We start from the raw sequence: 16,035 nt of genomic DNA on the forward strand, positions 1-16,035 counted from the left end.
GACTGCGAGGACGAGTACTCCACTTTTCGGTGAGCTGTTGCTCCCTGCTGAATCTAGAAAGGGAGATGATGCGGCAAAAAGAGGACGCCTAAAGTTTGTGAGAGTACCACTCGACCTCGTGGTCGTGGGCGACCACTCACCAAGACAGCTCACTCCTCCCGTTCTTTCTGCCTTTATCGGCCGAACTCGATGGCTCGTGAGTTAAGCCTACACTCTAGGTATCGATTCCGATGCTTGCTAAGATCTTCCGGCTCGTGACTGACCTGACCTTGTGACTTGTGAGAGGCCGCAATGAGTGTTCTTTTCCTCCTTGCTTTTCTGGGCCTGACATTGATAGCAAAGTTAGCGACGTGTGGGCCGACCTTGGTGTAGCGAGATTAAAATCCAGGCACTGGTCATGGGCCAGGGAATGACAATAAATGGTCGAGGAGAGGATGGGCTGGGGAAAATACACTAATTTTTTTCTTTAGCAAGATGGACATAACTTTTCATCTATCTGGGCCAAAGGTCCACTCCTTTTCCGATGGTATCCAACTAGGGCCCAACCCAGAGCAGGTGCGGCAAGCCGTGAGAAGCGGATTAGCCGAAGCCTGGAGCGGAGCGGTGGTGCCGTGGCATCTCCGTCTCCCTCCTCTCCGTCGCCCGCAGTCGTGCGCCACCGTCTCCGCCGAGCCACCCGCAACCCTGTTCCGCTTTCGTTCCAATTCTCCCGCACCACCTACCCTCTCCTAGCTCCCCTCCACATGCTCAAGCCAGCGATCTAGGCCGCCGCCATTTGGGTCCCGGAGCCGCCCGAGATGTACCACGCGATGCGGCTGCGCTGCCTCCTCATGCACCCGCCGCTGTGGAGCAATTCCAGCTCCCTCGGCATCTCTGCCAGCGGCATCAGCGGAGGTTGCTTCGTCAGGAGGTTCAGCGCGGTCGGCGCGCCGCGGCCGCACGGCCCGTCCCGGCGGCTGTGCCGGTTCTACAGCTCCAAGGGCGGCGTCGGAAGCGCGGAGGCGCATGGCGCCTCGGCGGCCTCGTCGGCGGCGGGGAGCAGCGGCAGGTGCATCGAGCAGGAGCACGCGCGGCTCGGGGAGAGGGACCAGCAGGAGTGGCTGAGCGGCGAGAGGTTCCTCACCGGCTGCAAGCGGCGGGATTCGCCGTTCCTCACCAGGCGTGAGAGGTTCCGCAGCGAGTTCCTGCGCCGCGTCGTGCCGTGGGAGAAAGGGACACTCTCGTGGCAGAATTTTCCGTACTACGTCAAGTGAGACGCGCACACCATCTGTTCGGCGTTTTGTTGAACGAAGGTAACATTAGTGAGATGACAACTAACTAGTGAATGTTTGTTTGCTCCTTTTTTATCGCAAGTGAGAATGCCAGGCAGCTGCTGAGTGAGTGCGTGGCGTCCCACCTGCGGCACAAGGGTGTCACGTCAGAGTATGGCTCACGGCTGGAATCCTCAGGAGGGAGGATATTGCTCCAGAGCTCGCCAGGTATTAAGCAGCAAGGATGAAGATACTTAGTGTTGCTGTAAATGCTTGGGTTGTGAGATTTGTTTAATGCAGGAACTGAGCTTTACAGGGAGAGATTTGTTAGAGCTCTTGCACATGAGTTGCGAGTGCCGCTACTGGTTCTGGACAGCAGCGTTCTTGCACCATATGTAAGATACTGCATGTTTACAAAGTATAAGGCGTGTTGCAACTTACAAACCTAACATCTCAAGTGACTCGTAGGATTATGGGGAAGATTACTCAGAAAGCGAGGCGGAGGATGAGCATGCTGAGTCCGAGGATGAAGGCTCAGAATCTGAAATGGAAGATGAAGGTGACGAAGATTGGACAAGCAACAATGAAAAGTCTGGTGAAAGTGACGATGAGGATGCTCTCAAATCTGTGGAAGACCTGAAGAAGTCTGTGGATGACCTCAAAAAGTTGGTCCCTTGTACTATCGAGGAATTCGCCAAGGTGATATATTCTTATATCTGTCCAATTGTATAAAAAGTTACTTCTCATGTTTCTCAAACATATGTTTGGTTCTGTGTTCTGAAAAGCTTTCCTGTTTTTTGTACATAAAAAAGGGGATACCGTGCCCCTTTGGTTTCTTTGTAAAAAGAAGGGGGTGTCATAACATTAAACATCTCATGGAAAGTGAGGTTTAAAATGATAGGAAAAATACAATTGATAAAAATAAAACTGCTATACTACATGATGTTTGAGAGAACTTTTGTGAGTGTTGTATTATGATTTTTTTAAGCAGGCTTAGTTTTTTGTTTTGCTCTCCCCTTACTAGAGAAAAGGCAAGGACCACCAACATTTTCTTTTATATGCGCTTGTTAATGATATTCATTACGTAAATTTCATGCTTTTGAGTTCTCTTATCCCCCCTTGTCATTCTAGAGAATTGTTGGTTCTGAAGAAAGCACAGCATCAGACGCTTCTGAAACTCCTGAGTCATCAGAAGAAGAGAAAAGGCCTTTCCAAAGGGGTAATTTCCCATGATCCTTTTTTTTCTCCTTTGGACTTGACCGAAATTTGTCCTGACCACATTGCATTGAACAGTAAGCTGCTACTAGTTGAACTTAACCCATGACTGCCTGAGCATATTTGAGGCTTGGCCCCTCTTTACTGGCTCCACTTTGCACATAGCTGCACAACTATGAAGTTAAATCTGCTTCATCTAAAAATTCTTTGGAATCGTACATATAACTTTGGGTCTTTGGATTTTGGAGTTTAAATCTCTCTTCTTCTTTTTTTGTAATACTGTTTTGCAGGAGATAGGATCAAGTATGTTGGGGATCCTGCAGTTTCTGAAGCAGATCAGAGGTTATTGTTGGATGTTGATTCTCTTCCTTCTAATTTTTCTGCGTCACGATAAACTTCTGAGTTCGATTTAAGTGTGTACTTGTAACCGAGCAATGCACGTTTAGATGATGATGATTAGGGGCTACATTAATTGTATTAGAGGTATCAATTGAGTGCGCTATTTTTGCTCAAAAAAAAAAGGCTGCGCTGAAGGTGAATAGGGGAAACATTAGCAGCATTAATGTTATTTATTGTTGGAGGAAGGTGTGACACGAAATAAACAGGAACCCTCTAATGCAGTTGAATAGATTGATAAGATTTTCCTTGTTTAGATTAAGGTTGGTGGGTGTAAAGAACAAAGCAACTGATGTGTTTCATATCAGTGTAGATGTTGATCTGAGTGAGCTTACCTGGTTCTTAGCTTGGTGCCATGACTTGGGTCTTGACTCATTTATCTTTGTTCTGTTAGTCAAATCTTAAACAATGGTGGTTGCTTTGGGTTTGGTCGTATGGGTGTGGAAAGTTATGTCTTTTGTATGAGCAAGTGAGCATGCGTGCATGTGTTGGCATTGCTGCATTGTGATATATTTTCTCCACCATATTTGTGAAACTAGGAAACACACCTCTGTTTTGGTTTCATGAATCCTTTATATCACAATAAACTATCTGCACTTCATGCTAAAGTTCATTTTATTCACATACTAAAACTAACATGTACCATGCGTGCCATACACAGGATCATTTTGGGGAAAATACCTACTCAAGATGGCTCAAGAAATGCCTATACTTTTGTTAGTGGCAGGTAGGTGGATATATCATTCTTCCATGGAACAGGATAAAATGGTTTTGCACCATACCTAATTCCAGTTCTAGCCTCCCTTTTGTATAGTATTTCTCCATGTCAACGTTAAAATGTAATTGTGATCTTCTCTGTATCCGTAGAACTGTCAATGTTACTATGAAGACTTGGTTATGTTTGTAGCTGAGACATGCATTGTTAGTAAAACAAGAGAACATATTATGGGTCTGAATAATGCCCAACAGTTTTATTTGGAACATGCTGAATATCTCATAAATTTACCTTCCAATTTGAAAAATATGATAGTCTAGGAATGGAGTTTGTCTCATTGGCAAACAGTTTAGTGAACTTTGCATTCTGAATTTGCGTATTTTATGATTTTGAAATCTGCCCTGGTGAAATGTGCTGGCAAATACCTGATTGTGGTTGGTTAGACAATTAATTCTCTATCTTTAATTATGGTCCTTTTTTGTGAGAAAAACTCTTTGCTGTTGACACAAACAGACCCACATTTGTGCTTGTCACTATGCCTAAATAATTATCCCTGTAGATTATGAAGAGGAACATTTCTAATGCTATTAATGGCAGGGTTTTGTCAAATGGACAGCGTGGAGAGGTATATGAGATCAATGGGGATCAGGTTGCTGTCATATTTGATCCTCCTACACCTACAGAGGAATCACACGATCACGATGAAGACATAACTAGCAAGGAGGAAAATGCAAAACCAACTATTTACTGGGTTGATGGTATTTCTCTATTCTGTATCACTGACACCCAAACTTTTGTTTTAATCTGACGTTTCCAGCATCTTGATTCTATTTTATTTCCTTGTTCCTTAGCTCAGGATATTGCGCATGATCATGATACTGAATCAGACGATTGGCATATCGCACTAGAAGCACTTTGTGAGGTGATTTATCAAAATATATCTTGACATGCATGTTTCACATAAGTTTTGAAACATGGTGCTTTTCATATGTATATGAGAACCACTCCTTGCTACCTGTTTCAATCCTCCAATATTGCCATTGTGTTGTCAGCCTCATTCAATACATTTCTCTTTATATACTTGCTGAATGAACTTTTTTCTGGGTAGGTTCTGCCATCTCTAGAGCCAATAATTGTCTACTTTCCAGACAGTTCCCAATGGCTATCTAGTGCGGTTTCAAAATCAGAACGCAGAGAGTTTGTGCAAAGAGTTGAGGAAATGTTTGACCGACTTACTGGACCAGTTGTATTGATATGTGGGCAGAACATAATGGCAGCACCACCCAAGGATAAGGAACATGTAAGATTTAATAACTCTTGCTTCTGCTTAGTTTCAAATTACGTAAACAATTTTTAAGTTCTTATGCATGTTATGGACATGTACAGCCGGCACTGATGTTCCACAATCTCTCTCGTCTATCGTCACTGGTAATTGTTTTATATTGTTCAACATGTTTATTGTCTTGCATCTTTTTGTTGCAGCCATGATCTAAATTTTTTTCCTTTCATCTATGATGCAAATCTATGTATTATCTCTTCAGTACGTCCCTACTCGCACTTTTTTTAATGTTAAATCATGTTTGAATAGGTTTTATAGTTCGTGTGTCGGGGGTCTTGGTTGATTATTTCCATTCTTTTGGTAACTAATTCACGAGCTTTGCGTGGTTATATTTTTGCACCCACTTCGCATTACAAGTGGTCCATAAAACACCAATATTCAGTTCCATTTTATCAGTTATCAGCACTTCATTTGCAAATGATAACTGATAATATATGTTTTGCATTCCGTGGGTAGAGAACTAGAGAACGTGGATCATTACTTGGACATGGTTCGTGCCCGGGTGTAAGGGCTATTTGGTTTGGTGACAAATCTGCCAACCCAAACCTTACCAGAGTTTGTCAATGACAATTTTTTTCACCAATTTGGCAACCTGTGGGATTGCCAAACTTTGGCAAGGAAATGAACTAGAGTTTTCAATGGTGAAAAAAATCTTACCAAAGTTTGGTAGCAAACGAAATGCTTGCCAAGATTGTCCAGCGTCACGAAATTTTGGTAACGCAAGCATTGGGAACCTTTTTCATAGAACCAAACAGCTCTTAAACCCGCTTGATTTAGCCTCAATGAACTCGTAATAACCAAATGAAAACTACTTATTAGTTCCTAATAAAATGTAGTTTGCATAAATTGTGAAAGCTGTATATTTAGACTTGTTTGGATTTTCTTTTGTACTATTTGAGAGATCCGCTTTCTTTTCAATATTGTCTATTGAAGCTTTGAGTTTCTCTTTTGAATTCTCATATGACACAATCAATACGACTCATTTGAAATGTTTCTATGCAGCCATCACCCCTGAAGCGGCTGGTAGGGGGCCTCAAGGGACAAAAATATTCAAGGTCCAGTGACATATCAAAGCTCTTCACCAATAGTCTCACTGTTCCTCTTCCAGAGGTTAGCATCTCTCGCCAATCCAGTTTGCAAAGAAGCACTACCGAAACAAACTATTAATATCACTCCATCAGCATATGATGATGATAATGCCATAATGGCATCTTTTGTTATACAGTCAATAATTGCAGTGCCAGCCCACATTTCAATACAAGTGTCCTGTAGCTTGAGGTGGGCACAGGGTCCCTAACTTTTTTTTCTTATTTATTTTACATACAGGAAGATGAACAACTACGAGTTTTTAATAACCAGATCGAAGAGGATAGGAAAATTATCATTTCAAGGCATAACCTTGTTAAATTACACAAGGTTTAAATGCAGATCTTGCGCTTCCCAGTTCCCATCCATCTCCTACATGTTTTTGCAGATTGCCGCTTCTTTAATGTGGTTCTGACTTCCTGCAAAATATAATTGATTCATGCAGGTGCTTGAAGAGCATGATCTTTCTTGCGTGGAGCTTTTGCATGTGAAGTCTGATGGTGTTGTTTTAACAAAACAAAGTATGTATACTCAAGATTTTCAGTCCACGTTTGTGCTGGAACTTCATACATATTATATCGGTTGATAATTTTGTTACTACTGCAAGAAAATTTTGGAGGGAAAAATAATTTCTGTGAGAAAACATAGGATTTTTTACTAACTATTTTGAATATTCTTATTTCTTTTTTTCAGGTTTAGTACTTCTATGCCTGTTCATGTAAAGTTGTGAACTACTACCGTTACTAACTTGCAGTGCCATTAACCCTCATCAACTGTAACCAACTGTACCTGCATTCTAGTTTCACCTAGGTGGCAATGGCAGGTTTGGGGCTGGTTTTGTGTACTAGAATCCTGGTGCCATATTAATGTTTTTACAGTGTTGCTTTCATAGTGGCAGCATATGTTTCCACATGTAAAGATGATGTAAAATTCAGCTGCATGATGAATCATGAAAGTTGATATTCACACATGTGGAAGGGCCGGGCCGGGATATCGTAAAAGCTATAGTTGGTTGGGTGCAGATGGGAAAGTATTAAAAATATTCATTTTCCTACTTTTCTGCTGCAGAAGTGCACATGTTGAAAGAATGAAATAGGATTAAGGATTACTTTCGACAGGTTTCCATTACCAGTATGGAGTACCTGATGTGGGATGAGTACTCAATGAGTTTTTTGTTCATTGCAGAAGCGGAGAAGGTCGTTGGATGGGCTAGAAGTCACTATCTATCATCAACAACACTTCCTTCTATCAAGGGTGACAGGTTAATCATTCCCCGCGAGAGGTACATCTGCCTCACATTGAATAATTCTTTTAGGGAAACATTCAATATTGTTTTGGTTGGTCATTTTACTTTGATTAGTCCCTTATTACTATTGCTTTACATTTATGTGTAGTCTGGATATAGCAATCGAGAGACTAAAGGAACAGGGTATTACAACTAAGAAATCCTCTCAAAATCTGAAGGTATTGATTCATTTATCTATCCCATAAAGCTAGCTTCTCTTCAACCTCTACGATTTATCTTAGCTACTTGTCCTACATGCCTATCCAAACTCACAAGTTTCCTTCAGGTTTTGGCTAAAGATGAATATGAACGCAATTTCATTTCCGCCGTTGTACCTCCGAATGAAATTGGAGTGAAATTTGATGATATTGGTGCACTTGAGGATGTCAAGAGGACATTGGATGAGCTTGTCACTCTTCCTATGAGGAGACCTGAGCTTTTTTCGCGCGGAAATTTGTTAAGGGTATGACTTGCTTTTCTGCTAGATATCATTTTTGCTTCACCTTTTCTCCTAGAAATATCATGGAACCCTTAGTATGCATGCTTTATTCTAGATAGAAACATAAGGCTTTATATTGGGACGAACTCAGGTTAGGTGGGAAGGAATTAGTTCTTGCGGTCCTTTTTTTTTGCCTTGGTATATATTTTCTTGAATACGCAGTGTATCATTTCATCAATTATCAATTTTGCCTTGATATTTTGAAAGGAATACTTCTAAGATGCTGTTGCTTTAGCATTCTTTTTCAAGCATGTTTCATAGCTGAGTTCAAGGTTATGCTGTGTTGTTAGGGGTCATGATGTAATTGAATTCATTCTGTGTATGTGGTTGCCATAGTAGAGAAAGATGCAATAACAAAGACTGCCTGCCTCTTTTTGGAGTAGTCCTATTCCCGTTCACACAGCACTTTTGCAGCATCTTTTTGCACTAATAGCAATATTGCTAACAATTTTAAGCATAGTTTGTGGATGCATTCAATATGTTCCAATAGCCTTTAGCTGGTTGCATGTGATCCACTATTGGACATTGGACTATCTGTTGAAAATGAATTACTGAGCCCTTCTTTTGGCAGTAGACTGTTATCTTTTTCTTTTCTTTTCTTTACCACGGGGAGAGACTCCCAGCTGGGCATTTTAATTGTAAGATAGAGTAACGAACCTGGCTGGCCTGGAAACTTCTTGAAACCAGTTTCTTAGGGAGGTACCCACAAATTGGTGAGCCATGGTGTCTGTCCTCTCATCTGGAGGCACTAACCATCCAAGCTACTGCTCGATTTAGATTGTTATCAATTTATAATATTTGACTGCATATTAATTTACCTAATTGTATTTTACACTAGTTTTATTGCAGTTGCTTTTCAATGTGCAATTGAGATTAAATCATAGAAAATTTCATTGGTCTAATTGGTCTAAGTGCTTTACTGAATTTCTAACAAGTACTTGTGTGGACCTTCTCAGCCCTGTAAAGGTGTCTTGCTCTTTGGGCCTCCTGGAACAGGAAAAACACTCTTGGCAAAAGCACTTGCAACAGAAGCTGGAGCAAATTTTATCAGCATAACTGGTTCAACACTAACATCAAAGGTAATTTCATTTGACCTTTGTCCTTTCATGGATTTTTTCCAATTATTTTTAATTTTTAGTTCGTGTAATCATATGTATAGTGAATTGTAGCTGCAAAGTAAGATTCTTACTACTTATCATCTGAAGTATTTTTTAACATAAATGTTGGTTTTCTCAAAGTGGAATTCCATACGTTTATGACATCTAATTGAACAAAGAAAACACCATTTTTGTCAATTTCATACAATTGTGACATGTCTAACTCAAGACGCCAAGGCCATCTACGGTCAATCGCGCATCAAGATATACTAGCAACAAATAAATTTCTATGCCGTTGTACTAGCAACCAAAGAACTTGCATGATCTTAACCAAGATGATCATTCACAAGCGCTATCCCAACCAAAGAACTTGCATGATCCTAACCTAGATGATCATTCACATGCACTCCCATGCACATATGCTAGCTCATTTTCCAACCAAGTACTCCCTTAAATTTTTCTTTCCTTTAAACAGTGGTTTGGAGACGCTGAGAAGCTTACGAAGGCCCTTTTTTCCTTTGCGAGTCGACTAGCCCCCGTTATCATATTTGTGGATGAGGTATGTTTACTAAAATGAAAGAAGAAACAAGTGCCTATGTACTCTAGAACCTTGTTCCCATTACTTGGGCTGAAATTTGGACAAGGTTCAACATACGATTGTTTTGCATGACCTCCTGGTATAACACAGTTGGTTGTTATAGGTTGACAGCTTACTTGGTGCAAGAGGAGGTGGATTTGAGCATGAGGCAACAAGAAGGATGCGAAATGAATTTATGGCAGCTTGGGATGGTCTCAGGTCCAATGAAAGCCAACGGATCCTTATTCTTGGTGCAACAAATCGTCCATTTGATCTGGACGATGCTGTGATACGGCGTTTACCTAGACGGTAACACCTCAATCCCTGTTACTGCTTCTGACACAGATTTAAGCTATGCTCGTCTAGCAAGATATTTATCAGTTCCGTGGTCCACAGGATATATGTTGATCTTCCAGATGCACAGAACCGAATGAAGATTCTCAAGATTTTACTTGCTAAGGAAAAGTTAGAATCTGATTTTAAGTTTGATGAGCTTGCAAATGCCACAGAAGGTTATTCAGGGAGCGACCTAAAGGTACCAAACTCGAGAAATCATTATATTTTCGTTTCCTTCAATGCAGAAGGATGAAATTGTTTGTTCTCTTTTTGATTCTTGTGCAACCATTCATTCTTCATGTTTGCAGAACTTATGTGTAGCTGCCGCATATCGGCCAGTTCATGAACTTCTAGAAGAAGAAAAGAAGGTGCTTATGCTCTTTTGAACTGTTAGACATGCAAAACTTTCTTTGATCTTTTGGTTCCTGATACATTCCTGTCTTTTCTAGGGAGGTGCGAGTAACGAAAGCAGTTATTTGCGGCCGCTTAAATTGGATGATTTTATACAAGCGAAAGCTAAGGTATCTGTAGCCCAACCCTGATCATTTTATTTTATTTTAACTCTTTATTTATTTATTTTTATTGTATTTTAACTCTGATTATTTTTCCTAACTCAGGTTAGCCCGTCAGTTTCTTATGACGCAACAAGTATGAATGAATTGAGGAAATGGAATGAACAGTACGGGGAAGGCGGCAGCAGGACAAAATCGCCCTTTGGGTTTGGCAACTGACATTGCAGTAGGGATTTTCCAACCCTGTATCATCTGTAACATTTATAGATGCCTGATTTAGCATAGGAAATCAGTCTATTTTGTTCTCACCTAGAGCCGTGTACAAATAACAAAATATCTAATAAATGCCAATTTTCCCTGCTATCTTTATACCCGAAGGTGCACAATCAGAAAAAACCATCTTAGAAAATGATGCAATGAGCTACAAGCTTCGTCGGAGGAACATTAGGCTTAGCAAGATCCAAATGACTCCTGAATATTTTTCAGGCTCTATATATATTCTAATTTAATTCTCCCTCAGTACATTGCTTCTTCAACCAAATTGAAAGATAACTTCCCGATTTTCTTTTTAAACCGAATTTGAACTATTTGGGCCACACGAGTTTGTATTGTTGTTTGCCGTCCTATTTAAGGAGTGCAGGTTAGGAGGGCAAACAACTGACATAGAACTGAACTATCATCTGGGTCATCCATGATGGAGATTGCGAACACGATCCCTCATCAACAGTTAATTATCAGATTACGTCCACGCAAAGAGAGTAGTTGGAACAAATGAACGTGGATTCTGCAAATCGCATCGTCTCAGGCCACAGCACCACACGAGTCCGATTCCCAAAATTCTTGGCCACAGCATTTGGCGCGCACCACCATTGATGGGGGTCGCGTCGGGCAGCTGGAGAATCTATTTCTGTTCGTGCAGATGCACAGCACAGCCAATGCTTCAGGGCCCAGGTTTTTTTCTTTTCTTGAAAAGCTGCAGGGCCCAGGTTTCTCTTTCATTTTTTTTTTGTGACCGAGTGGGCTGACCATGTGAACTTACACAAAGGAAGTCGGAAACGTTCATACGGCTCAAGTGTTCAACACATGCTCAACCTCACATGTCCGCAGATAATTATATTCAGATTTCTAGTGAATAAACATGAACGAAAGGAGTCGACGATGTAAAAGGGGTAAGATATTATTGTGCCGCTGTCGTGAGAACAGCTGAAGGACCCAAACAGGCAAACAGCCAAACTATACGGTTCGTCCGGTTGCCAACTGACGTATTCGTCGTTCCATTTTGTGGAGTGACAGCAACTAGCTGCGGTAACATTACATGGAAAGATCAAAGAAAAGGATATTCACCAAAAGTCCAAGAGCACGCGCGTTATGCTCGTAATTGGTGGAAACCAAAGTCTTGGTCTCTTTGGCCAGAATTTTTTTAAAAAACTTTTTGGCTGCTGGACTTCGTGTTCAACACATTTGTTTGGTTGGTGGCGTGATGGCATTGCAACTCTTAAGGAGTTAGCTCTGGATCTGACCAATCCACCGGCTGCCATTTAGTCGCGTGGTTGGTGGTCGGGCTGGTCGCTTAAGTTAACAGGAAAGAAGTTGCCAGATCCCACTTTATCTGAAGAAACTCAACAATTGCTAGATCCTACTTTATCTGAAGAAACAAGAGGGGCACAACTCTATACCCCACTTCGTTTGAACTTTTATTCTCTGCAAATTGCAAAAATGTCATGGAATATGTTGTGATCGCCATGGAACTGATCTTTTTTAATTAACTACAACATTTCATGATTCTGCGGTACTTAATAAGCTGGCAGGTACGATCAAGAACATATATGTACTATGCTGCTGGCTGCTCTATTGATCAGGGCAGCTTGACTTCCCATGTAAATACCACACTATACTATTTTTGAGGGGCTTTACCTCAAATAAAATAGGGAAAGAGGTGAAGTTGCAACATCTTTTTCCTGAACCTTGTTCGGTAAAAAGTTAATCCCAGAAACTAACATTGAGGAGATGAAAGGGCGATGAGAAGCAGAAGCAGGGACGGCCAATGTCGCAATGTGTGATCTTTTCTCGCATGTTCGAATGATTCCAGATCCGTCCACCATACGATTCTGCCGAGATGCCCCCCTTCCCACCAACCGCGTCAGCCTGACGTGGCACCCCACGGTTGGTGACTCAGCCCCGTACTTAATCCATAGCCAAGATTCCCAACCAACCCCTCATATTTTCTTGACTGAAATACCCCTAATGGACAGTCGCTGGAGTGCTGTATAATAAGAACAAAAATAGTAAAATATTTCTCAGAAGTCCTGCCACATCCCAATGTAAATTCATTTCAGTGTAGCAAACTGAATTTTTGGAAGACGATATAATCCATAGAGATACAAACATTTCACTAAATCCTAGCTGTCAACATCCTCCTTTTATACATTCAAAAAGCAGTCAATAGTAGGATGTAAATTAATCAGTAAAACAGAACCTAAATGTTTTTCGCTAAACAAACGTGTGGCACAAACAAATCGATAGGGTAGGTAGACATGCCAGGTCAAATGCCAAGGGCAAAACGGTAAGTTCCCCTCGAATTTACGCAACTACTCGGCACCGTCTCGGACTCTGGAGGCCGCCTGCTCGATGCGCACCCGGCACTATTTCAGGTCCCCACATTTCCACCACTGCGTCGCCGCCACCAGCTGCCGCCTGCGCCCTCCCCTTCTCTTCATTAGAGCTCCGAAAGCAGCCGAGGTAGCTGACTGGTCGCCGCGTCCGCCCTCTCCCCGCGCAGCAGCAGAGCACCACCGATCGAGCGAGCAATGGAGGCGGGGGGCGTGGGCCTGGCGCTGCAGACGCGGGTGGCGGGCTTCGGCACCGGCCGGCGCCGGGGCGGGCTGCAGTCGCCGATCGGGAGCTTGAGGGTCACTGACCCGGCGGGAGCAGCGGTCGCCGTGCGGGCTCGCGGGTCCAAGCCCGTCGCCCCGCTCCGCGCGAAGAAATCGTCCGGAGGTACACGGTCTTCGCCTCTCTGCTTTTTTTTCCTCTTTATGTGTGGTCATATTGGCGTGATTCGACATTTTTTTCTTCTTTTCTGTCGATTTAAGCGCATTTGTTTTGTTCCGTTTGATGCGGATTCGCCCCATTCTAATCTAATCAATACGAATCGGTCATATTTTGATTGGTCATGATTGTTCGAGTAATCAAGTTGCATGGAATTGGCGTATGATCTGGTCGTAGGATTTTCTGAACGAGTTTGTCTCCAAGGGTTCGGGTGCTTTCTGGGGGAATTTTAATTTGAGGGGTTCGCGGGAAAAGATCTATGCTCTTTGAGTGGTTTGCTTCGTCCTCGGGTGTTTGAAATGGATAAATCGGTTCGGTTTGGGATTATTGGAAAAATGGAAAATGGGATGATGGAGCTCCATGCTTATATCCCTATGGTTGGCCCATTTCGTAGGAATCTAGTTTTGTCAGAAATTCATGACATGCGATGTGATATATTCATACTCCAGATTCAGTCAGAACTCATAATATCAACACTGACATTTTCTCCATGATCTTACGCTTATCCAGGTCATGAAAACTTGCATAACTCCGTCGACGAAGCACTTCTGTTGAAGGTATTCACCAATATCTCGGATTCCTAATAAAATTAGACCGATAATTATTCTGGAGAGTGCACGTGTTATGGCATCAGCCTAAAAGTGTTGTGTTGTGATTTCAGAGAAAATCAGAAGAAGTTTTGTTCTACTTGAACGGGAGGTGTATTTACTTAGTAGGTAAGTTCTCATCTACTGTTGCTAAAGAATGTCAACTTTTAGATGAAACTACCATATTTGAATTTGTGATTGAGGAGTTATTGTCTATGTACAGGAATGATGGGTTCTGGAAAAAGTACCGTGGGGAAGATTATGTCTGAAGTCTTGGGTTATTCGTTCTTTGATAGGTTTGTCTTTTTTATGATCTTGAAGTAATAGCAATTTATGAAGGTTTTCTATCAGATGCTCATGCTGATGCAGAGGTAGACTTACTGCTCTGGACTATGTTTTCAGTGACAAATTGGTGGAGCAAGCTGTGGGAATGCCTTCAGTTGCCCAAATATTCAAGGTTCATAGTGAAGCCTTCTTCAGGGACAATGAGGTAACGGTTGCTGAACTTATCTGCTACTCTAATGCTCTCTTTGGTGTATAGTTTTTGTTTATCTGTGTTGGTTGCTTTGAGTATTGATTTCCCTTTCAATTTGTTTGATGCCTTGCAGAGTAGTGTCTTGAGGGATCTGTCCTCAATGCGGAGATTAGTTGTAGCCACTGGAGGCGGTGCTGTTATCCGACCAGTTAACTGGTATCTAGAGTTAATTCTTCCGCTTTAAATAGGGTGCCTTCTTGGCTTCTAATTAATAATGTTGTGATCTGTTATTGCATTAACAGGAAATATATGAAGAAGGGCCTATCTGTTTGGTTAGATGTGCCCTTGGACGCTCTTGCTAGGCGTATTGCTAAAGTTGGAACTGCCTCTCGTCCTCTTCTGGATCAACCATCTGGTGATCCATACACAATGGTAGCTACTTGTTCCTTCAACTTCTTCCATGCTGGAATCTGACATGAAATTTGATATATTCTGTTTCTTCCAATTGTCATGGACAAAAACTGCTACATAGATCCACTTTAAGCCTTGAAGCCCTACCCTGGATTCTGGGCCTTTATTTGTGGTATCTGTAGGCCTGCTCACACTTTTTATGTTAATTCTAATATGGATGTCTCACTGAGTTCCTTTTATGTTAGGCCTTTTCTAAGCTCAGCATGCTCGCAGAGCAAAGGGGTGATGCTTATGCAAATGCGGATGTAAGAGTTTCTCTAGAAGGTAAGGTTCCCGTCTGGATAATATGGTTAGCTGTATGATCAAATGGTCCTCTTTGGCACTTGATTAAAGTTTTTGTTCCATGTTCCCGTGGATTAACACGTCTGTGTGTGGCATTCGCAGAGATTGCGTCTAAACAGGGTCATGATGATGTCTCTAAGCTGACACCAACTGATATTGCTATTGAGGTATGCATATGTTCTTAATGCCTATCAGGGCATCACTTGGCACAACGTGAATTTCATTTGTACCTCCCACATCATCGGCATGACTCCTAACATATTCACTCTTGGTTACTTTGCAGTCACTTCATAAGATCGAGAGCTTCGTCATCGAGCACACCGCTGACAACGCAGCTGGTGACTCGCAAGCCGAATCGCAGGTCCAAAGGATACAGACCTTGTAGAATTTGACCCTTTTTGTTGTACCTCGTAGTGTACCACCACCTAGAGCATCGTGAGCTATTTATTCATTGCAGTGCCATCAAAAGGGTAAGAAAGAGACCTGAAGCCTCTCTTTGTTGTAAGTTGTAAATGAATGGAATAAGGAAGTGCCGTTAGCCGAAACATCACCATCTCCAGTCCTGTGTTTGCTTTTGTGTGCCGAATGCGGTTTCGCCTCAGTTTGGTGAGCACCTGCATTGGACGTCTCAACAAACATCTGGACTTCATCCGTCGACCGTCGTGAATCAAATTTATGCGTTGGCGCCCAGTCAGCATTTGATGTTTGCTACGCCGATGCTTGACGGCCGTGTCAACGTTGTGGGGAAGTCACGATCGGCTGGGCGGGCTCGGCCGAGCGGAGGCAGGACCTCGACCACATGTCCGGATGGCTCGATGGACCCACGATCGCGGCACGCAGCATGACACCGTTTTATAGGCGCCTC

The 16,035-nt window shown here is 42.3% G+C and overlaps 2 protein-coding genes across 3 annotated transcripts; both read left to right on the plus strand.

The window, feature by feature from the left end:
• The first annotated feature begins 552 nt into the window (after window positions 1–552).
• LOC112888921 lies at window positions 553–10,676 on the plus strand. Of its 2 annotated transcripts, XM_025955319.1 has the most exons (24): window positions 798–1,249; window positions 1,354–1,478; window positions 1,551–1,645; window positions 1,719–1,949; window positions 2,382–2,469; window positions 2,756–2,807; window positions 3,523–3,588; window positions 4,174–4,334; window positions 4,428–4,498; window positions 4,685–4,876; window positions 4,963–5,004; window positions 5,918–6,025; window positions 6,242–6,331; window positions 6,447–6,522; window positions 7,187–7,283; window positions 7,396–7,465; window positions 7,573–7,749; window positions 8,742–8,864; window positions 9,358–9,441; window positions 9,584–9,768; window positions 9,856–9,994; window positions 10,104–10,163; window positions 10,245–10,316; window positions 10,413–10,676. In XM_025955319.1, the coding sequence occupies exons 1-24, from the start codon at window positions 798–800 to the stop codon at window positions 10,524–10,526; spliced, it is 2,970 nt and encodes a 989-aa protein (XP_025811104.1). In that variant the 3' UTR covers window positions 10,527–10,676. The 2 variants fall into 2 exon arrangements, with proteins under 2 accessions (XP_025811112.1, XP_025811104.1); XM_025955327.1 differs by lacking the exon at window positions 4,963–5,004 and having other exon boundaries at window positions 553–1,249.
• A 2,277-nt stretch (window positions 10,677–12,953) lies between these two features.
• On the plus strand, window positions 12,954–15,733 carry LOC112885022 (shikimate kinase 1, chloroplastic). Its single transcript, XM_025950692.1, has 10 exons — window positions 12,954–13,304; window positions 13,866–13,912; window positions 14,017–14,071; window positions 14,166–14,238; window positions 14,345–14,432; window positions 14,551–14,633; window positions 14,720–14,849; window positions 15,074–15,152; window positions 15,273–15,337; window positions 15,454–15,733. The coding sequence occupies exons 1-10, from the start codon at window positions 13,115–13,117 to the stop codon at window positions 15,553–15,555; spliced, it is 912 nt and encodes a 303-aa protein (XP_025806477.1). The 5' UTR covers window positions 12,954–13,114; the 3' UTR covers window positions 15,556–15,733.
• The last annotated feature ends 302 nt before the right edge of the window (window positions 15,734–16,035 follow it).

This window comes from Panicum hallii, chromosome 1 (assembly GCF_002211085.1).
Source record: "Panicum hallii strain FIL2 chromosome 1, PHallii_v3.1, whole genome shotgun sequence".
In the NCBI taxonomy this organism is placed as follows: Eukaryota; Viridiplantae; Streptophyta; class Magnoliopsida; order Poales; family Poaceae; genus Panicum; species Panicum hallii.

Excerpts from the sequence above, each read along its gene's own strand:
- LOC112888921 (XM_025955319.1), top strand. The coding sequence starts at position 798 with ATGTACCACGCGATGCGGCTGCGCTGCCTCCTCATGCACCCGCCGCTG. Across the intron at positions 3,589-4,173 it reads TATACTTTTGTTAGTGGCAG|GGTTTTGTCAAATGGACAGC; the intron begins GTAGGTGGATAT and ends TATTAATGGCAG. Across the intron at positions 7,750-8,741 it reads CGCGCGGAAATTTGTTAAGG|CCCTGTAAAGGTGTCTTGCT; the intron begins GTATGACTTGCT and ends GGACCTTCTCAG.
- LOC112885022 (XM_025950692.1), top strand. The coding sequence starts at position 13,115 with ATGGAGGCGGGGGGCGTGGGCCTGGCGCTGCAGACGCGGGTGGCGGGC. Across the intron at positions 13,305-13,865 it reads CGCGAAGAAATCGTCCGGAG|GTCATGAAAACTTGCATAAC; the intron begins GTACACGGTCTT and ends ACGCTTATCCAG. Across the intron at positions 14,433-14,550 it reads CCTTCTTCAGGGACAATGAG|AGTAGTGTCTTGAGGGATCT; the intron begins GTAACGGTTGCT and ends GATGCCTTGCAG.